The sequence below is a fragment of the Vulpes lagopus genome, chromosome 3 (genome assembly GCF_018345385.1).
Source record: "Vulpes lagopus strain Blue_001 chromosome 3, ASM1834538v1, whole genome shotgun sequence".
Taxonomy (NCBI): Eukaryota; Metazoa; Chordata; class Mammalia; order Carnivora; family Canidae; genus Vulpes; species Vulpes lagopus.
This window is the reverse complement of record NC_054826.1, coordinates 13,143,117-13,165,922: the sequence shown is the minus strand read 5'-3', so window position 1 is coordinate 13,165,922 and position 22,806 is coordinate 13,143,117. Positions and strand designations below refer to the sequence as shown.

The 22,806-nt window shown below is 44.4% G+C and overlaps 1 protein-coding gene across 2 annotated transcripts in view; it reads left to right on the top strand.

Annotated features, from left to right (window-relative positions):
* Window positions 1-21,712, top strand: part of MTMR12 (myotubularin related protein 12) — a 72,899-nt gene extending 51,187 nt beyond the window's left edge. The window contains exons 9-17 of one of the 2 annotated variants that reach the window (XM_041749507.1): window positions 4,278-4,384; window positions 5,364-5,488; window positions 7,115-7,193; window positions 8,488-8,558; window positions 11,215-11,387; window positions 13,807-13,974; window positions 15,549-15,710; window positions 16,608-16,706; window positions 18,760-21,712. In XM_041749507.1, coding sequence (XP_041605441.1) covers window positions 4,278-4,384; window positions 5,364-5,488; window positions 7,115-7,193; window positions 8,488-8,558; window positions 11,215-11,387; window positions 13,807-13,974; window positions 15,549-15,710; window positions 16,608-16,706; window positions 18,760-19,329 — 1,554 coding nt within the window. In that variant the 3' untranslated portion in view covers window positions 19,330-21,712. The remainder of the gene's footprint in view (window positions 1-4,277; window positions 4,385-5,363; window positions 5,489-7,114; window positions 7,194-8,487; window positions 8,559-11,214; window positions 11,388-13,806; window positions 13,975-15,548; window positions 15,711-16,607; window positions 16,707-18,759) is intronic. The other variant, XM_041749508.1, reaches the window with a different exon arrangement.
* Window positions 21,713-22,806: the final 1,094 nt, after the last annotated feature.

Below are 22,806 nucleotides of genomic sequence, written 5' to 3'. Positions count from 1 at the left end.
TTGTATGAAATTTAGATACTGTGTTCTCTCCAGGCCTTGAGGCTGAGAAAAATAGGTGTTCTGATGAGACCTGCTGGGGAGCCAGCAACATAACTTTGATAGAAACAGTGAGCAAGGGTTCTCACTTCTTACATTTTTTTGTATTTATTTTTTAAGATTTTATTTATTCATGAGAAACAGAGAGAGGCAGAGACATAGGCAGAGGGAGAAGCAGGCTCCCTGCGGGGAGCCAGATGCTGAACTCGATCCCAGGACCCTGGGATCACAACCTGAGCCAAAGGCAGAGGCTCAACCACTGAGCCACTCAGGATGTCCCTCACTTTTTTAGATATGTCCTGAAAGTTGTTGGTGGGGTTTACGTGAATGGACAAGAGAAAAATATTATACAAGATGGAATTTACACATTTCCCCAGGGAACACAGAGCTCTCATGACACATAACATAAAATTCATCATTAATGGCACTTAGTGTATGCGTATTGTTATGCAACCATTACCACTTTCCAGTTCCAGAACATTTCTGTATCTCCATGCTTTTTCATCCTGATTTTTAGCTAGTGTACTTTTCCTTGCCTTTTCTTATTTTCAGTGACGACCTGCATCATTTGTAAGTTTCAGTCATATCCATGCTGCCACTCTAGCGACTTTGGCCTCTGCCCTCTACTGTTCTCCAGTCCTTGAGTATTGATCTTTCTTGGTTGTGGAGCTAGTGAACATCCCTAAAGATTATTCAAACCGAACAGCAGAATATTACTTAATGAGATATGTGAAAGCCATATGTTACCTTGCCTCAATTGGGCCTTTCTTCTGTTCAGCAGTCTGTTGTTTAACTCCTTTTGGATCTTGTATCATTCTTCCCTAGGGCTGGTGTAAGCCATTTTTTTTCATTCTCTCTAAGTTTGTAATTCCATTCCCTACTTCCGTGGGATCTTAGACAACCAGTGACAAGACCTCCCTCAGCTTCTCCCTTCACTTCCATTGTTTTTCTCTGTGCTTCTGTTTGCTTCTCCTGAATCTAAACAGCTGCCTGGCTCTTGATCGGCTCTGCCCTTGCCTTGTCTGGAGCCTGCTTCTGTCAGTCTTCCCTTTGCCCCATGGATTTTTCCTGGTGTTCCGCTCTATCTGAAGGTACACTCAAGCCTCCCCCTGAAGAAGCCCCCCCTCTGTGAGTTAAGCTATTGCCTTGTTCTCCCTCCCAGAACTGACAAACATCTTTAAAGACTTAATACTAATTTTCCCTACTTGACTCTCTACTCATTTCTTCTCTTACCATGACCTTTGCTCCCTGCTCTGCCGACAGACCCTCCAGAAGTCAGCGGGCCTTGTACATTCCACCTCTCCACACCAGCACTGCAGGTGTCACACTGATTATGGTCTCAACCTTTTTTGTTTCTAAATTCTTGTCTTGTGTGGACACACTGTGCTCTCTTGGTCCTCTGACCTCCCTAATGGTTCCTTCCTTCTTACATTGCATTCTAGCCTCTAGTTCGTAGGTATTCCTCTGAAGCTCTGTCTTTGGCTATATTAAGAGAGATACCTTAAGATGATCAAGTAATGAGTAAATTCTCCCTCCATTTTAAAAGTTAAACAGGATTAATAAGCAGTGATTGATGTCTGTTGTCAAGACATTTATATTAAGGGATACCTGGGTGGCTTAGTGGTTGAACGTCTGCCTTCAGCTCAGGGCGTGATCCTGGATTCCTGGGATTGAGTCCCATATTGATCTCCCCATGGGGAGCTAGCTTCTCCCCCTGCCTATATCTCTGCTTCTCTCTGTGTGTCTCTCATGAATAAATAAATAAAATCTTAAAAAAAAAAAGACATTTATACTAAGACACCAGACAGAAATTATACCTATTACACATGCTTTTTGTTAAATTCCAATGAGAAGTCTGTCTTTCACCAAGAATTTTGCTTATTTTCTGTTTATTTTTTCAAATAGAGAACAGTAAGGGAATTGCCTCAGAGGAGGTGAGACCGGTATGGATGTACCTGCAAAAGAAAATGAGCTATTGATGGTTGAATATCACCAAGAGCCAACTCTTTCTACCCCAGGGGGAGAGATCAAAAGGATAAAGGACACATAATTTCTTAGAACCTGTCACCTAGTCATAGCTTAGAGTGTCTCCCCTTTTATCCAAGTGAGCTGCACCAACTAGGGGGACAGGATTGCTTAGGCTTTCAAAATACTGCCACCATTGGCAGAGGGCTAGGAACTGTCTGGTGGTTTCTGTACATTGCTTAGCATGACACTGAAAGGGAGGGGAAGGCAGCAAAGGGCCCTTTGATTTGTCTCAGTGTCCTAACACTTCCAACCTCATTGAATCTTAAAAAGTCAGAGTACGGCTTGGCCCTGAGAGGAGAGTCATTGCTTCTCAGCATTTCCTTTAGTTCTGTGTTTCTCTGTCTTCACTCCCTGGGTCGGGGTGTCCTATCTTCCATGTCAGCTGGCAGCCAGCTGCCATGTCCAGATTCCCAGTCTTGCCTTCCCCTCCTAAACTTGTAACCACCATCTAATGTGCCTTCTGGATATCTGCACACAGCTGTCCTATTGGCACTGGACGCCTAATACACCCAACATTGATCTGTCCTCTTCCCCTGAAACTCCAAACCACTTCCGTTTCCTGGCTGAGTTAGTGTGGAGTATCACCTGGATTGTGTGCTGATCTTGAACCTCATGGCCCTGGCTTCTGCTGCTAGCATGGCCAGTGTGTGGTTTATACCATTCATTGCAGATGAGTAACACATGGTACCGTCTCTGGGTAGCAGAATTATAAAAGGCATCTTCTTCCTCTCGGTTTACCTTTGAGCTAAGGCTGAGGACTTGGTCAGCAGTGCGGCTGCTGGGCTATAGCCATTCTCAATGCTTAACCAGGCCTTTATAGAGCACAAAGTCCACAGGTATACTCACCTGCCCCAACCAGCCTTGCCCTCTCCTCCACCCCCAGCTCCACCAACAGATTACTTTGTCCCAAGGTTAGTTCTTACTTCCTTCTGTTCCTGCAAAACAGCAAACAAACAAAAACTCCCACCATAGCCAGAAAAGTGCCTGCACACCTGAACCTATCACATACGGTCATTTATATGATTTCTTCCTCTCTTGCCTTCCTTTGTTGTTCCTTGAAATTCTCTTCTCTTGGGATCCCTGGGTGGCGCAGCGGTTTGGCGCCTGCCTTTGGCCCAGGGCGCGATCCTGGAGACCCGGGATCGAATCCCACATCGGGCTCCCGGTGCATGGAGCCTGCTTCTCCCTCTGCCTGTGTCTCTGCCTCTCTGTCTCTCTCTGTGTGACTATCATGAATAAATAAATAAAATCTTAAAAAAAAAAAAAATTCTCTTCTCCCATTTACCACATCCTACCTTTCATTATGTTTGTAAATTTATTTCCCTTGGGAGTATAAACTCCTCGAAGGCAGACACAGTATCTTAGCACTTTTCACATCCCCTTTGTATAGTGCAGTGCCTGGCGTGTACGGGTTGTTGAGGAGCCAGCTTTCCATTCTTTCCGGGTGAACTTTCCCTGCTGACAGGGACTGCCCCCCTTCTTGCCACCCAGCTAGAGCATGGCCTCTAGTCAGAATGCTGCAACTTTTAAGTGCAGCTAGAGAAGGTTATTTGGTTCTCCAAGCCTCAGTTTGTTGCTCTTGATGGGGCTATGGATCATAGCTGTCTCAGAGCGTGACTGTGAGAATCAAATGGGTTAATTGAGGTAAAATGCCTGACAGAGCAAGCTGCGCTCCAGTGAGAGCTACTGTGCTGATAATGGTGGTGATGCTATCGTCCAGGCTCCCAGCACGAGAGCCAAGTCAAGAGGGGTATGTTATACCATAGGCGAGGCTGAGTGTGCTTGTCTTGACCTGGTTTGTTTTAAGACTGAATCAGTGTTTTTCTTTCTTTCTTTTTTTTTTTAAAGATATGGGTTTTTTTTTTTAAATTTTATTTATTATTTATGATAGTCACACACACAGAGAGAGAGAGGCAGAGACACAGGCAGAGGGAGAAGCAGGCTCCATGCACCGGGAGCCCGACGTGGGATTCGATCCCGGGTTTCCAGGATCGTGCCCTGGGCCAAAGGCAGGCGCCAAACCGCTGCGCCACCCAGGGATCCCTAAATCAGTGTTTTTCATTGTACATAGTTACTCTTGGGCTTAACAAAGTTGAATATATCCAGCCATTTCTTACTGAGGTTAAACATTTCCCTGTATGAATTTAAATGCTAAGCTTACCTGACTCCTGCTGGATTGTGTATGACTGAAAAACCTGTATTCCCCTTTGCAGATATGGTGCTGGTCCTGCCACAATGGATGTGCCCTTTTGAAAATGTCAGCACTGCCCAAAGAACAGGATGATGGCAGTTTACAAATCCAAAAGAGCTTCTTGGATGGGTCAGTACTAGTCTACATATTGTTACCAATTAGCTTAGTTCTTGTTTTTCCAGAAGCAGGGGAACAGTTCTTAATAGTACATTCACTCCTGTTTACCTGCTAAGTTAATGCTCAAGAATACCACATAAAATGGTTGTTTTTAATAACCTTGAAAGGAGGGACACGTGGCTGGCTTGCTGGTGGAGGATGCCACTCTTGATCTTGGGGTCATGAGTTCAAGCCCCGCACTGGGTGTAGAGATGAAACTTTGAAAGGATAACAGTATAACATAATCATTAAGAATGCCAACCACATTGTTTCTAGAGATGCACACCAAAGTATTTAGGGGGTAGTGGCATGATGGCTATAGTGGTAACATTGGTCAGATCTAGCTCATGGCCTATGTCACTGTCCTTTAATACTTTTGAAAATTTTCAAAATATTAAAAAAAAATTTCAAAATATTAAAAAAACCCAAAGTGGGTAAATTAAAAACAGAAAAGAAGAAGACTTTTTAAAAAAAATTTTTTTTAATTTTTATTTATTTATGATAGTCACAGAGAGAGAGAGAGAGAGAGAGAGAGAGAGAGAGGCAGAGACATAGGCAGAGGGAGAAGCAGGCTCCATGCACCGGGAGCCCGATGTGGGATTCGATCCCGGGTCTCCAGGATCGTGCCCTGGGCCAAAGGCAGGCGCTAAACCGCTGCGCCACCCAGGGATCCCTTTCTTTTAAAATTTTTTTTTTAATTTTTATTTAAAGAAGAAGACTTTGAAGTTATATTGCCTTAGGTTCAAATCATGGCTCTTTCAGTTTATAATCTTCATGATCTTGGGCCAGCAAGTGCTCTACATGCTTCCTTTGCTGACTGGGAACGACAGTCCTATGCTAGTCCTGTAAGTGCTCAGGACAAATAAACTATTTCTAATTCACATCTACTTTTCTTTTTTTTTTTTTTTTCCACATCTACTTTTCTAATCTCATGTTACTTTTTGATCCCTAGAATTTACAAGACCATCCACAGGCCACCCTATGAAATTGTTAAAACTGAAGACCTGTCAACCAACTTCCTGTCTTTGCAGGACATCCAGACTGCATACTCTAAATTTAAACAGCTGTTTCTGATAGGTGAGAAGAATGCTGAGCAAAATCTTTCTGTCACATGGGGAATAACATGCCATGTGGATCAGGTGAAAGTTGGTACCTTTTCCCTGGGCTCCGTATGCACCAGGGGCTCCTGGCCATGAGGGTTGGTGTCATGGCATGGAGGACTGGTGGCCAAGGGGCCATGTCGTTGCCACATCTGCCCCCCGATTTTTCTCCAGGCTTTTGCCTCCCTGCCCCTTCTCATGGCCATGAGCACAGGCCCACCTCTTTTCTGTCTCCATCTCCAGCACCCCAGGTGTCCAGAGATGAACACGGGCTTCTCCCTTTAAAAGTTGTGTAACTGTGCAATACCGGCATTCACAGGCTGTCTCACAGTGACTTAGAAAAACGAAGGGTCTGTTTATTTTCATTGGTGGTTTTTTGAATGGACCCTCCCACCCCCACCCTAAGTGGAAACATCTCTTTTTCCTTCTGATTAAGCAGAAATGGACAGTGTAGGAAATGAAATATGCCCATCCCAGCCACCCCCACTTCCCTGCCCAGGCTGCCCACTGTGAACAATTTAGGACTGGAATCCTGGTTAACCTGTTCAGTTACCTGTTCTCGTTCTTCAGTGAGTCTGTATTACCACCTGAGATTAGTCACACTTACAGGGAATTTTTCCTAACTTGGATTTCATAGCCTAACAAATTCCATCTATTTGAGGATTCATTCATTCAGCCAACATTTATGGCATTTCCATCATAGGCACTGACTATGGAGACATTTGAGATAAAGATGAATATGATACCTGGGGAAACAGCAGTGTCCACTTCTAATGAGAACACATTGCGTTGTGTGTTATAAAATAGATTTATAAAAAGCAGGGACTTGGCAGAGAGTGATACATTGCACTAGTTCATTGGTTTTGGGGGTCTTTCGAGGGGGGTAGGTAGGTTTTTTGGTTTGTTTTTTGCAAATCTTAAATTTTGGGTGCTCTACACATTCAGAGAAACTTCTCCAGTAACAGACTATAAAAAGGATCCCTGAAAAGTAAAGTGGTCTCTGCTCTAGCTGTTGCAGGACTGTGCTTCTACACTTCATCCTCATCTTCCAGGACTTGGAGAAGCGTCTGCCTTGTCACTGATTTGAGTTTGCAGCTTTGACATGTATCAGACATCCATGAAATGCAGGGCTCTCTCTATCAGGGTCGGGGGATGAGGGGTAGGAGCGTGCAAGGAAAATGTGTTCGTGTATTTAGGGTTTCAACAGAAGCTAGGTCTCTCCCTTTGGCCGGCTGAGTCCAGATCACTAGTAGGAACAGTATAGGACACTATTTTCTGCCTAAAACATGTTATTCTCCCTGTTGAGTTCTAAGGTAAACTGTGACTTTATAGACATACTGTGGGAGGTACTTTTTATTTGAGCAACAGATATCCAAAAAATCCATTTTTGACTGCTACCTCCTTCCTGGGGCATAGAGTTCAAACACCATTTGAGCCGAAGTCTGGAAATGTCCTTTTCTTAAAAGCGGAGATCTGTGCTTGGATTCTACAGTCCAGGTCTGAGACTGACTGAACAGCAGGCTTGGGTAGCATGGATTTTGCGCGGCAGATGTGTCAGGGAACAGTGACCTAACTTCTTACTCTTTTTTTTTTTTTTTTTCAGATAATAGTACGGAATTTTGGGACACAGATATAAAATGGTTTTCTCTGTTGGAAAATAGCAGTTGGCTTGATATAATCAGGTATTTTAAGCTATTCTTTTGCTCATGAATTTTGTGGTTCTCTGATTCAAAGTAGTAAAGCAAATTGACAATTTATATTTCACAGTTAATGGTTCTTAGATCATATGTTCTATTCAGGGCTCAGCTGGATTTAAATGTTATGTGTTCTGTGCTCATTTGATCTGAATTTTTGGACATACTACTGCTCACTAAGAGATCTCTGTAGGCTCTACCTGAGGCATGGAAAGACTGCAGAGGAGGGGGCAAGGCAACCCAGGATCCTAACCGAAGCAGCTGGCCTGGCCTCCAGGCAGGAACCAGGACTGCCAAGGGGAGGGATGTTGATTTTTTACTGAATTCCTTTCTGAATTACGTGTCTCGTGTATATTACCTGTTGAAAAAAAAATATCATTTTTCTCATAATTTCATGATTAATCTCAATTAGTCATTTTGGGTTTGGGAATTAGATTGAGATTCCTGGAGACAGAATTACATTCCCTTCCCTACTGCATATTTTGAATAGCTCCCCTCTGTTGCTGTTAAGTAGTAGAGAGGGTGAAGGGAGGCACAGAACAGAATGGTGACCAGGGGTGTGAGAATAGCTCCAACCCTAGGATTCTTTTGAGGAAAGAGAAGAATTCTTCCCTTGACCTGGCCTGGAATCTCTCTCTCAGTTCTGCCAATAAGGTGTGTGAAAAGGAGTCTCAGCCCTCCAAACACTTACCTGTTGAAGAGCCTGGTGCATGTCCCATAATTTGTGTTTTTGTTTTTGTTTTTTGTCCCGTAATTTGAATATATTATTGTAAACAGTGATAAATGTTATACAGAAAAGAACACTTCATTATGTGGGGTAGGTAGAGAAGGTTGAGCATCTTTTACCAAATGAAGAGTCGCCAGGAAGGCACCCCTGCTGCAGGCAGACAACAGCGTATGTGAAGCCCCTAGTTATAAGTCGAGAAAAGTCAAAGCTGTTAAAGGAATAGTGTGTAGAGAGAGAGACAAAAGAGATTTCTGGGCATATTGGATCTTATCAGCCACACTGACATGTTTGGAAGTGACCTTGAATTAAATGATGTGGTGTGGGGCACAATTTCCGATGTGGGCATTGGCGGGTCTTCCTGGGACTCACGGGCCAGACTTAGGCGTGAGTTCTCAATAAGAGTTTGTAGTTGAGAAGTCACCTGGGAACATTTTAACATCAATTTTAAATTGATTGTCTCCCTTAGTCTTCAGTTTTCTGTCTCTAAACTTCTCATCGTTTCGATGAGGAACCATCAGGAACTAACACCCCTTTTCTTGTCTCTTTCTAATTTAGACGTTGCCTGAAAAAAGCAATTGAGATTACAGAATGTCTAGAAGCACAAAACATGAACGTTCTTCTTTTAGGTAATATATTTAAAGCAACAAAGAGTGTTTTTCATTTTCCTTCACTCAAGACTCAATTTCTGTACTCACAGCTTTATGGAATTGGAATTGTCTAATAAAAGGAGTGAGCTTGTGTAGAAATCCCTCCCATTCTTTTCTATACTGACCTTGGAATCCTTTGTGTTTGAGGTCAGTGTTATGGTTTAAAAATAAATACTTCATTTAGAACTTGGCAGATCTGTTTGCAGCCCAAGAAGGAATTGTTTGGTATCTTCACCAAAGCTCACATTTCCAATGCTTTGGGTTTTGTTTTATATTAACTTGGTTGAAGTTAAAATCTTTTGATAATTCCTTTTCTATAAAGTAACCTGTGGCTGGTTTAACTGTTATTTTTATATACCTTTGTGTTTGACAACCTTGTGCAGTTGCCCTTGAAACTTTGTGGGTCATGATTTCCTTTTCCTCAGTGGGCTTAATTAACATGCTTAACATGCTGACAGGACATAAACATTCAGAATGTGTAAAAATAGGTATAAACTGCTTTTATTTATTTATTTATTTATTTATTTATTTATTTATTTTTAAAGATTTTATTTATTTATTCATGAGAGACTCAGAGAGAGAGAAAGACGCAGAGACACAGGCAGAGGGAAAAGCAAGCTCCATGCAGGGAGCCCAATGCGGGACTCGATCCCAGAACTCCGGGATCACGCCCTGAGCAAAAGGCAGATGCTCAACCGCTGAGCCACCCAGGTGTCCCCAAACTGCTTTTATTTAAAGCTGGAATTGGTTAGATCTGCGCTAGAATATTATATTTGCTGTTTAGAATATTTTCAGCTCCTTATAAACTGTACTTCCAATTCAGTAGATCCCCTCAGGCTTTTGCCTTGCTCTGATACACTCTGTGACTGCTGAAATTTAGCCTCTGTGGGCAGGTTGGAAAATGAGTCTGCCTGGGGCTTCTGTTCCACCTGAAACTGACTCACTGACTTCAATTTTAAGACATTTATTGAGCACCTGCCGTGTGCAGAGTTCTATAATTCTGCCATCTAGAAGTTTACAGCCTAATGAGAGAGTTGACCTGAGCACATAATTGAAAAATACCTACCCACCAGTGGCAGAACAGAGTACTGAGTAACTGGTGCAAAGGAGGAAGGATAGAGATTGGAGTCTGAGAGCAGAAGTACCCAGGGCCAGACTGAACCACTGAGAGTTCCATAAAACGAAATCTGAATCTTTGGCTAAGGTATGAGAAGTCATTCACTCCCAGATGGATGACTGAGTTGTCTCATCTGAAATCTCATTTTCTAGCCCCTCTTTCTGTTACTAATGATGTACTATTTATATGCTTCAGATGCAAGAAGGAAGATCCACTTAAAAATGAAACTTGTTTCAAAAACCAGTAGCACCCCATAGACCAAACTCTGGTTCTTTTAAATCCACATGTTCCCTTAGTTTAGACTTGTCTTTTAGAAGAGAAAGAGAAGCACAAGCATAAGCCTGGATTGTAAACCGTGCCTTACAGTTACAGGGTCAGAATGAAAGAGTTTTCACAGTGGAAACACCTTACGTACTTACTAACTCATTCTCAAGTTTCTCTAAGTGCACTGCTACTAGCACGTCATCCTCATGGACATTTTTAAATAGCAACTTGAGTTGTACTTCTTTTTGTAAAGAGGAAACCACGGGGGTGTAGACCCTACCTTTTAGGATCTGAAAATTCTAAGGCAGGTTCATGGATGGTAGTATGCTTTCATTTGCTGTGAGTCATGAATGCACATGAAGCAAGCGTGTGAGCAGAATTTTTGTCATCCAGGCTTTTGTACGGGGTGTGCTCAGGGGTGGGTGCGTGGAGGTGGACCCAAAGGTGTTTCTCCTCTGGGTGACACAAAGGGCAGCAGGCACCTCTGTGCTCTCAGCCCGAAGCAGAGAGAGTTGTGGAGGTGGGAATTAGGGATCCAGAGATCTTAAATTTCCTCTAGAGTAGAGGCAATGGAGAAATCGGGAATGGCAGAAAGGAGCCCTGAGCCGAGTCTGAGAAGCAGCTGCGTCTTGGAACAGTGGGTCCGGTGAGGACTTCTGCTTTGACACAGCAGCTGAAAGAGGTTGAGCTGGTCTGTGAGGCCCAGAAGACCCCCCCCCCCATCATGTGGATGGTTCTGCTCTCATTGTGTGGCACCCCAGGATGCCCCGTGCTGACAGGGGATTTGGCAGGCCGCATTTTATTCATTTTGTTAGCAGATCCATGCTTAGTGCCAGAGTTTGCCGGAACCTGTATGAGTCTGGCCAGAGCGGTTTGTCTCTCAGTCTGAAAACACTGCCTTGTTTCCCGCTGGCCCTTGCCTCCAGGGAAGTAGGGCTTACCTGCCAGTAGTGGGCAGACTTTGGTTTGGGGAGCCCTGCTCTTAATTGTGCGGGTGTGAGTGCTTTTTAAAAAAAAAAAAAAAAAAGATTTTATTTATTTATGACAGACAGAGAGACAGGCAGAGGGAGGAGAAGCAGGCTCCGTGCCGGGAGCCTGATGTGGGACTCGATCCCTGGTCTCCAGGATCAGGCCCTGGGCTGAAGGCAGCGCTAAACTGCTGGGCCACCAGGGCTGCTGGGTGCGAGTGCTCTTTGCAGCTTAGTAATGTCATGCTCTCCTGCCTCTCTCTGCTGGCGCTGGGGCCCCTCCCAGAGGAGAACGCTTCGGACCTCTGCTGCCTCATTTCCTCTCTGGTACAAGTGATGATGGACCCCCACTGCAGAACCAGGGTTGGTTTCCAGAGCCTCGTCCAGAAGGAGTGGATCATGGGCGGCCACTGTTTCCTGGATCGCTGCAACCACCTCCGTCAAAGTGACAAAGAGGAGGTGAGTGTCCACCTCACAGAAGTGCCTGGTCTCTTACTTAGTACTCACCTTCACATGGAGGGTTACTGCTTGCAGAGTGTGTGCCTATGGGCGTGTTAGGGAGGCTGTGTTCCCCTTACTGTCTGAGGATTCTGAATTCTTTAAGCAGTATTGAAACCCTTCCCCAAGGAAAGGGAGGTTAGTAAGCATATTCAGATCCCTCTCTTCTAAATTGTGTACACCAAGAGTGGATATTTATTTCATGGTGGGAATAACATTGATTTATAAACCTTAAGAATGAATTCAGAGAGACTCCCACAGTTTCTGTTAAATTAGGCTTTGCAAAAAAAAAATGAATATCCAGTATACAAGTTTCTTACAGAAAATATATACTAGTACATAAATCTTTTTAGACTAAAGCATGGGGTTAGTTAATGCCATCCGTTACCAGGACCTCCTTGGCGGTGTGTGTCCACTGTGTACACCACTCTTCTGCTTCTGGCCATGTGAATTGCTCCACGCCCGGACCCTGAATTCTAGGCATCGGAAAGTTAGCACTGTTGTTTAGGCCCCTTAGCCTTCCCAGATTGTGGTGTACTTATCTCAGCTGCAGCTGTGCAAACTCCTTTGGCTGCATTATTAATGACTGTGGAAGGGAAAATGAAAACAGGTGAACTTTCTTTAATTAAGTCACCTGCGAAGTTCCCGTATTCTAGAAGCAGGATTCCTGGTGCTCTTACTCTAGATAATAAACGTCTGCTTGTAGTGGGGAACAGCCTGGCGTAGCATGCTATGGGAATGGAGAACCCATGGCTCCTGCCCTCCACGTCTTGGTGTGTTCCTGGAAGACCCCAGCTTCTCTAGCTAGGCCTTGAGGTTTCTTTCAGGCCTGGTCTCTGCTCATCTGTGTCCCATCAGGCTAAAGGGAAATCACAATTTTCAGTCTTGGAATGGACTTTGCCTTTCTGAGGAACTTGGCAAGGTTAGTGGGACTCAAATAACATGATGGGCAGAGAGAGCAGATACTTTGTCGAGAAGAGTAGGTTTTGGATATCTCAAGAAAGTGAGGACTGACAGGTACCACATCCAGGGGAATGTAAGTCCAAGAGCCCATCCAGTCTGATCGGCTTTCACCCAGCCTTTGGAGAAGTTGTCCAAACTTTCCGAGCCCATTTTCCTGATTCTGCAATAAGGTTCAGATATTTTCCACTCTGTTTAAATGCTTCGTTGAGCAGAAAAATGAGGGGGGAAAGTTGTTATATAAACATTTCTTAGCATCTCAACATCAACATGTTGGAGTTGTTGATTTTTCTTTTTTCTTCTAATATGTGACCACTTTTATTTCATTTCTTAAATTTTTAAAACTTATTTTCATTATAAAATTTTTTAAGTTATTTTTATTTTTTTAAAGATTTATTTGGGTGGGGGCGCAGAGAGAGAAAGAGTGAGCATGACTCTGCACTGAGCAGGGAGCCTCACGTGGGTCTTGATCCCACGAACCATGAAACTATGAAATGAGCTGAAACTAAGTCAGTTGCTTAACTGACTGGGCACTCAGGTGCCCCAGTCTCTTAAATTTTTTAAATTGTATTTTTATACTTTAGTTGACACCATATTGGAGTTTTAAAGGAAAATTGGGTGGTCTGCTTTGTGATATAATTGGTACAGCCCTGGATTTGATTCATAAACTGGATTCCCAACTCCTGTCTCTCTTAGCTGCATGAGGTCTCAGCAGCCTCCATAAGGGAGAGACTGTGACCTGGCTTGTCTTACCCACTGATAGGATCACTGGCAACTCAGAAGGATAAATACTTTGTGAATAACAAAGCACCCTAGAAAACTATCTCTACCATTACAGACTCACCTCTGGCTAGCTAATAAATGAGGCTATCAGTTAAAAACATCTGTGCCAAAAAAAAAAAAAAAAATCTGTACACTTGTGAAAAAAGCTTAGAAACTCACCTTTGCTGCTTCTGCCTTGTTTCTCATCTCTTCTGCACCATCAGTGGTGGGGGTGGAAAAAGGAATATTGACAAAATATTTTGAGTACAGTTTTTTGGCAATCTACAAATGAGAAGAATGGAACTCTTTTGGTGGGGAGGTAACAGTTTCACTTAATTGGGGTTCGAGTGTTCCCTATCCTCAAAATCAGTTGCAAGTGTTCATCTGTCAGTGCTTAATCGATAGTGAGATTTTACATACTTCATCTTTGAAATGTCTTTTACACAGATCAATACTGCCAAATACTGATATTAATCTACAGGCATGTGACTTCAGTTGAGCATATCCATTGCTTTGACTGAGGCGAAGTCTACTGTTTCCCAGAGAAGGTAGTGCTCAGAGATGGTTATTGTACGACTGTTGAGATGGCTGCCCCTTGAGATAGCTGGCCCTGGACTTTTAGTGCCTACTCAGTAATATGTATCTTGTTTTCACATAGGTTCCCGTGTTCCTGCTGTTCTTAGATTGTGTGTGGCAGCTGGTGCACCAGCATCCCCCAGCATTTGATTTCACGGAGACTTACTTGACTGTTTTGTCAGATAGTCTATACTTACCTATTTTTAGCACCTTCTTCTTCAATTCGCCTCATCAAAAAGATATTAACATGGTAAGAGTCCCTCTTAGGAACCTGTGTATTTTTTTTAAAAGATTTTATTTATTTATTTGACAGAGAGAGAATGTGCGCACAAGGTGGGGGTGGGGCAGAGGGTGAAGCAGACACCCCACTGAGCAGGGAGTCCAACACAGAGCTCGATCCCAGGATCCTAAGGTTATGACCAGAGCCAAAGGCAGACGCTTAACCGACTGAGCCACCCAGGCGCCCCTCGGAACCTGTGTATTAAAGAAGCCCTGGCTCACAAGTAGTTGCAGTAGTTTGGATGATAAATGTATTTCTAGAACACTAAGTACATACTGGGCCTTGTTTTGGGTGCTTTCTGGGTTTTGATCATTCTCAGAGCCCCCTGTGAGGTCTACATGCTTATCCCTGAGGAGCTGAGGCACTGAGAGGATGAGAAACGGGCCCAAGGCCACACAGCAAATATTGGAGCCGGGAGCAAGTATTGGAGCTGGGGAATTATGGAAAATTAAAAGTTGTTCTTTGTAAAGATGGCCAGGCTTCTCTTCCATTTACCTGATGCCTGGAGTTCCTCTGAAGAGAATAGAGACAGGCAGAGCAGGGAAGCTAGACTTTTACTTGCCATCTGAAGCTCCTTTAGCCGCTCTTGAGGCCTTGCTCCTGGGAGTTTTACTTTCTAACCAAGCTTAATGCTGCCAGCCTCCAGGTTTGCCTCAGCTGGCCCTTTGGAGCAAATTCCTCAGTGAAGGGGCCCAGAACCTGGACCTCTGGTCACATAGCCCCAGTTCCAAATCCCAGCCTGTCACCCACCAGCATCAAGATCTTAGGCAGTTTAATTCAGTTTTCTGAGCCTCAGTTTCCTCGAGTATAAAATATGAGAAATAGTGACCTCACAGATTTGTCGTGAAAGTGCCTATCAGTGGCTGGCACGTGGCCCACTGGAAAGTAATGTGACCTTCTTTCCTCTCTCCCTTCCTGCCCGGAACCTTAAGTGAACAACTACTGACAGCCATATGTAACCTTTATTTATTTATTTTTTTTAATTTAATATTTTATTTTATTTTTTTAAAATTAATTTTTATTGGTGTTCAATTTACCAACATACAGAAAAACACCCAGTGCTCACCCGTCAAGTGTCCACCTCAGTGCCCGTCACCCATTCCCCTCCAACACCCGCCCTCCTCCCCTTCCACCACCCCTAGTTCGTTTCCCCGAGTTAGGAGTCTTTATGTTCTGTCTCCATACGTAACCTTTATTTTTTTTTTTTTTTTTTAAATTTTTTTTTAATTTTTATTTATTTATGATAGTCACAAAGAGAGAGAGAGAGGCAGAGACACAGGCAGAGGGAGAAGCAGGCTCCATGCACCGGGAGCCCGATGTAGGATTCGATCCCGGGTCTCCAGGATCGCGCCCTGGGCCAAAGGCAGGCGCCAAACCACTGCGCCACCCAGGGATCCCCCATACGTAACCTTTAAAAATGAGGGACCCATGAGTGTTTGGTCTCCGGTCAGGAGTGCCCCTTCTGGGGCCCGTCCCTCAGCATTGTGTGTTCGCTTTCCTCAGCCTTCCCTGGAAGCCATCGTGACCTGTGCTTGTTTTGGCAGGGTAGGGAACACCAGGATACACAAAGCAAGCCTTTGAATCTGCTCACCGTGTGGGATTGGTCTGTACAGTTTGAACCCAAAGCCCAGATGTTGCTCAAAAACCCTCTTTATGTGGAAAAGCCAAAACTGGACAAAGGCCAGCGGAAAGGAATGCGTTTCAAAGTAAGGTGACCCCCTTTATCTGCTCAGAGATCCCTGTGTATGTAAGGTTAAAAGTTACAGATGGATTCCGTAACCAGTCTCAAAGTCAGGACTCATGGGCTGCCAACTGTCAGGGCCTGTGAGAACCCTTTGCTTTCAGTACATCAGCCTTTCCCCTGCTGAGACATGGCCATCTGCCGATTGTCACTGGGGATGTCACTGCCAAGGCAGTTGTGCTGTACCGGATGGTGTGTACCCACTGCCTGAGTCTGGTTAGCAGGGTAAAAGGAGTATTGATTGTGGGTTTTGCTCTGTCTGTACCGTCTCATGTCTTCAAAAGCAAGACCTTTCTTCATGAGATTCAGCTACAGTTTTTTTCTGTTAAGAGCTATACTCTGTCTAGCACAGTTCCCCCCGCCCCAGGTTGATGTGGCACAGGAGCAGCCACAGATGGCACATAAGCACATGGGCACGGTGGTGTCCAGTAGTCACAGCAATAGGCACCAGGCCTGATTTGGCCATGGGCTGTCATTTGCTGACCTGTGCCATTAACCCAAAGTGTCACATTATTTGGATGTCCCTTCATATACTTATTACTGATTGTACTAGGTATGAAAAAAAAAGTCCTTAAAGGATAAACAATTTCCATGGCATCTCCTAGCTCTGTCTCCTGGCCCAGAGTTTCCCCTCCACCAGACGCCACAAAGGAAAGCGGTGTTGGTGAATCCCAAGTCAGTGTGTATCTCTGCCTTCCACTGCCCTACTTCTGATCCCACCTGCTGTCCAGGGAGTCTGGCCGGTCCTGGTGTGGGGGGTGCTCCATTCTAAAGAGGCTTGGCGGCCAGGTGGACCAACCCCTGCATTTGCAGATGATGCCAGCTGCTGAACAACTTAGAACTGTTGCTTTACTCTTTCAAGGGTCCTCAGGGCCAGGGTGGATGTTTCCCCTCCCAGTTTAGTCTCTTGCCTGCCAGCTGGACCAGAACTGTCCTGAGCCCCGGAACAGCTTGGCCTGAGGTCAGTTTTTCCTTGGTGCGCTGTGCCCCCTGGTGGCTGCATGCACACTTCTCACCTGTTCAGGATTACAGAACTGTGCTGGGCCCGAGAGGCGTGGAACCTCAGAGACAGCGAGGCCTAATCCTTTATTTTGCATGGGAGGAAACTGAGGCTCCCCTTTGGATGACTGGATTTCATTTTTGTGCTCAGATCCAGTTTTTCTGAGTGTCCCTTCTCGTAATCAGGAGCAGATGGCCTAGGCTCCAGGAGCTGACTGGCGCAAGAGGTTTGAGCCACAGTGGTGGAGAATCTCAGGTTGTATTGGCTACAGCAGACCTGGGGCTGGGGCAACAAGGAACTTTGAAGCCTTTGTGTTAGGACATCATGTGTTGAGCTTAGGGCCCCTTGCTAGTGGGCCAATGGCCTTGGAGAAGTTCTGTAGAAACTAAAGAGGCTGTGGCTGACCAGCATGAAGCACTCCTTTTTAATTACTGTTTGATGCTGTGGGGCCTGCTCGGGCTTGCAGTCTCAACCTCAACCCTCAGCCTCGACCAGGCATGCCACTGCCACCCTGCCCTTCTCGAACCCACTGTTCGCTTAGGGGTTGAGGGTAGGGGCTTCCAAGACAACTGAAATTCTGTTAAGAGCCCAGTCTCTGGAGCCAGACTGATTGTGTGTAAAACGACCTTCAGCACTTTCTAGCTGGGTCTTTGTGTATTCCTAACCTCTGCCCCTTAGTTTCCTCGTTGGTAAAACGGGGCAGTAACAGCGACTCCGAGAATTGGCCGAGTCCATGCATGTAAAGCACTGAGCACAGAACGTGGCAGGCAGTAAACATGTAGCGGCTGTTAGCTTCCACCTGCCTTCCGCGGTCCCCAGCCCAGACTAATTCCCCTTGGTCCCTGGGGAGGAGAGAGGCCGAGCTGCTGACTCCTGGCCTTCAGCTCTCTTGTCCGCAGCCTGAAAGGCAGAAGTCCTGGTCAGCTCTCAGTTGTGGCATTGTGGGTGGTTTCGCTTTTCTTCTTTATATTTTTGTTGTTTCTCTATATTACGTAATAAAGGATGCTTTTTTTTTTTTCCCCCTCCACAAGGAAGAACCAGTGCAGGAATATATTAGAGAGTTGTAGGGCTAGCCTGCCCATAAAACTCATGACTGTTCTTATTTCAAACGAACACCTCAGGAGCAAAAGAGCTGGGTAGAAATGTGTCTCCCCACATTGCTGACCTCTCCGTTGGGCCCCAGGGGTCCTTGTAACCTTTTACCTCCTTACCCATCTTCACAGCCCCTTCCTGGTGCTCCTCAGTTTAGAACACCTTGCTTTGGCTGCAGGTAGAATTACTGAGGAGGGAAATAATGTAAATGCTGTCACGTTTTCTGCCCTGGGCAGCTTGTCAGGTGAGAACATCTGGCCCACTTAGCCAGTTCCTCAGATTCCTTCTGCTCCCACCTATCTCTTTGTCCAAAAGAATCTCTGTGACATAAGCCTAAACTCCCACTGGATGCCTGACAACCTACAAACATGGTTCATTGAAGCCACAAGATCTGCAGGTAGTCAGCACTTCTTCCTCCCAGGTGTTCAAAGCTTTCTCAAAGAAGAAACATTTTGCTGTCTTCAAAAAATGAATAGGCCTCACATTCAGAACCCCCTAAACTGGGGGTCCATCTTGAGTTAAGCTTGTTCTTTTTTCTTTCTTTCTTTTTTTTTTTTTTTAAAGCTTGTTCTTCAAGAGTACTTAGCGTGCCCCTGCCCAGAGAGGAGGGAGTAGAAAGCTTCTCTTCCTGTCACAGCTCACCTTTCTGCACAGCTCCTTTTGTGCCTGGTTTCACCCATTTGTTTATAAACACAATGTGCATCTAACATTTGCATCATGGAATAAACAAGGCCCCCCGCCCGCCAAGCCATGTTACTGCTTTTTAATGACTCTTCATTCACATGGCAGTTCTGATTTCTCGTGACTCTTGTTAAAGCAGGATTATGTGCCCCCCACTCCCACCTTTTTTTTCCTTTGAAAGGTATGATTTGTAACTGCTCTCAGGCTAACCAGAGATTTCTATTTGTGTGTTCTCTCAAAGCATCAACGACAACTGTCTCTACCACTCACTCAATCTAAATCATCTCCCAAAAGAGGATTTTTCAGGGAAGAAACAGATCATTTAATTAAAAACCTTCTGGGCAAGAGAATTAGCAAATTAATTAATTCTTCTGATGAGCTGCAAGACAATTTTCGAGAGTTCTATGACAGCTGGCACAGCAAGCCCACCGACTACCACGGACTGCTGCTGCCTCACATCGAGGGGCCAGAAATCAAAGTCTGGGCCCAGCGCTACCTGCGCTGGATTCCAGAAGCCCAAATCCTGGGTGGTGGTAGAGTGGCCACCATGAACAAACTCTTGGAAATGATGGAGGAGGTAGAGCGCTTACAAGAGAAGATCGAGGAGAGACACCACAGCCAGGGGGCCCTCCCGGCAGAGGGCCCCTCGTTGCTGAGGAGCTCGGCCCGCTTGTCCTCTTTGTTTCCTTTCGCTCTGCTGCAGCGACACTCCTCAAAACCGGTCCTTCCCACCAGTGGCTGGAAAGCCCTGGGTGATGAAGATGATCTGGCCAAACGAGAAGATGAGTTTGTGGATCTAGGAGACGTGTGATTGTCCACTCAGTGGTCATGAAGGAGGGACATTGAGGGTTGGGACAAGTATTGAACCCCTTTGCTCTCTGGATGAGTGGGTCACACTGCAGCTTACCACTGCAGCAGGCAGGGAGGCATTTGTCCAGGGCTCTGGAGCAGGAAGCCCGGAGCTTCAGGAAAAGAGCTGATTCTCATGTTTTTATGCTCCTGAAAGACTATGCAATTAAAACCGGATCTCTAGTATTATTAATTGAAAGGAATTACTACTTGACCCATAATCGAACTGTGGCCATTGTCTGATGCGTATTATACAGAACCTGCGGTGGCTGGTTTACTACTAGAAAAGGCTTTGGTCACACATTCTTGGACTCAATATTTTCTTCAGATCTTTTCTGTGCCAAGATAATTTATCCAGTCATTGGGAACAGTGTGTATCTTGCTACCCATCTTACTTCGGAGCAAGTTCAGCTTTATCTGATGTGTGTATGGCAAATTGAAAGACTCACGTAGAGATATTCAGATGAATGGCATTCATTTAAACCCTAGCATTTTTCCTTTCTCTATCCTCTTGCCGGAGAAAAGCTGGGGAAATTCCACTCATGTCACCCATCCTGACATTTCCAGCCGTCCCTCCCCCTGCATAGACTGTGTCACTTTGTGTGGGGCTGGTGAGCTAGCCAACCAACCACGCTGCCCTTTCTGTGTGCCGACAGCTCCAGGTCTCCCTCTGCCCACTCCGGACCCCTCGCTGCCGTCCCCCCGTGCTCCCTGCCATGGTGCGCAGAGTCCCAGGATCTTGCTGCTAAATCTGTTGGTTAAACTGGGGGAATCCCTTTGCCCGAAGGAGCTTCCATTCTTATGGAGCTTCTTCAGTGTTTGAAAGTGCTTTGCCTTTTTCTAACAGTGTGCAGAGGCTTGGGGACATTTGTGACGGCGGCCCTCTGCAGCAACCCTCACGCGGTCTCCCCGAATCTCTAACCGCGCATACGTGAGCAGGATCACTTCGGAACGTGGCTTTCAGAGGGAAGCCATTAAGCAGAAATATCAGAAGTGATGGTTCTCCTTAGTACCTCAATGATTTTAAAGCCATAGAAGAAACTTGATTATGCCTGGTAACCTTGGATCTGCTGTCTAAATGGTATATATATTTTTTTAAATGCAGGAAAGTACACTTTTAAGGACCAGTGTTTTTTTTTTTTTCTCAGTGGAACCCTGTTAAATCCCACAAAAGGAAAGGGGGAAGCTAATGTTGGAATGTCTCAAGTTGAATGTTTGCCTTTTATATACATTTGCTCTCCAGTATAGATCCCAATTTGAATGTTACATGTTTAGAAAAAGTTCAGTTGCTTGAGGGCAATAAGAAATTTTCAAACTATTGACAAAGAAGTTTCTCAGTTTGCACTGAATCGTCTTTTTGTACGTAGAAGAAATTGCTTTACTCTTCTCCCCATTTGTGTTGACACATGAGCCAGGTTGGTCTATTAAAATGACAGAGGTTGAGGAGAGGGCAGGACTCGGGCATTGGGGGCCAAACACATGTCCGGTCTTGTTGCCTTAAGCGTCTCACTAGTGAGTTCAGTGTTAGGCTTGCAGTAGGGATTTTTAAAGTATACTAGTTCATTAGCTACCTTAACATGCGCTCTGTGGGCCTTCCTAAACTAGCACTAACCTCCACTTCTCTGCCCCACTGCCTCCCTGATACACTATGGAGCTAACTATTTTTGTTACCATATTATAAGGTGAATATTTATACAGTAGCCTCTTCAATCTTAGAACCTTAGCAATTTCATTCCAAAAATGCCCGGTGTGATGCTTTACACTCCACAAAGTATGGTTCAAAGGCACAAGGTCATGGCCCTTGTCATAGCAGTTGAATGTGCATTGAAATATTTTTCTATGATTTTTTTTTAATTACAATAGAAAAATAAGCTGTTGTAACATGTGAGGTCATGACAATTTATGTATTTATATTTGAAATCAGATTTCTATAAACTTGTATTTGTGTACAGAATTCTCAGTGGGTTTATATATTGTGACATTTATATTCAAGATTGAGATATGGGTTATGCTTAACAGTAAAAGCTGAAATGAGACCTTTACTTTGTTTAAAATGCTGCACTGTGCAAGTTTGGAAATGTACATTAATTTACTGTATATAATATCTTGAGTTTGTTTATACCTCCAAGTTTTTACACTGAAGATGAATTAGCTTTAAAAACATTCAAAACCTTTTTTTTTTTTTTTTTTTTTTTTTAAAAACCTTTTTTTTTTTAAGGGAATAAGCTGTTGGGCTTTATCTGTATAAATGTGCTTTTTATTTTCCCAATGTACAATGAAAGTTTATACTTATATCTCACTGCATCATATCTGATTGCAGAAATTAAAGCACAATTTACAAGCAATACTGCTTTCAATGTGGTTTATATAATGTAGGATAATTTTGTTCATTCTGTGTGTGTGTGTATGTGTGTGTGTTGGGTTGAGTTGATTGGTTGGCTGGTGGTAGGAAGCCAACAACCTAATAAATATTTAAAATTTTAGGGGCTCCTGCCTGGCTCAGTCAGAGCATACAACTTTTTCTTTTTCTTTTTCTTTTTCTTTTTCTTTTTCTTTTTCTTTTTCTTTTTCTTTTTCTTTCTCTTTCTCTTTCTCTTTCTCTTTCTCTTTCTCTTTCTCTTTCTTTTCTTTTTCTTCTTTTCTTTTCTTTTCTTTTCTTTTCTTTTCTTTTCTTTTCTTTTCTTTTCTTTTCTTTTCTTTTCTTTCTTTTGGAAGATTACTTATTTATTCATGAGAGACAGAGAGAGAGAGGCAGAGACATAGGCAGAGGGAGAAGCAGGCTCCCTGCAGGAGCCTGAGCAGGACTTAATCCCAGGACCCCGGGATCATGCCCTGAGCTGAAGGCAGATGCTCAACCACTGAGCCACTCAGAGGCCCCAGAGCATGCAACTCTTGATCTTGGGGGGCTGAGTTGGAGCCCCACAGTGGGGGTAGAGTTTACTATAAAAAAATAAGATGAAGGCAGCCCGGGTGGCTCAGTGGTTTAGTGCCGCCTTAGCCCAGGGCGGGATCCTGGGGACCTGGGATGAGTCCCACGTCAGGCTCCCTGCGTGGAGCCTGCTTTTCCCCCTGCCTATGTCTCTGCCTCTCTCTGTCCCTGTGTGTCTCTCATGAATAAATAAGTAAAATATTTTTAAAAAATAAGGTGAAATTTCAGGTGGCAATGAAATACTACGATGAACAATAAAAATAGGGCAAATAAAGGAAAAGGGCTTTATAAATACATGAAGTTAAATATTGCCGCCTCTGCTTCTGAGGGCGAATGTAATTCGAGAAGTCTGTGTTCTTGCTGAAAGAGATCTGAGTTCCCTTACGGGCAGCGGAAGAGCAGAGGCTCTGTTTCTCCCTGCAGAGAGGAGAGGCCCCTGGCTGGACAGGGTGGTGTATGTCCCCGGGGATTTTTCCGATCCACTGGTTTACCACTGGCTAGATGGAGACC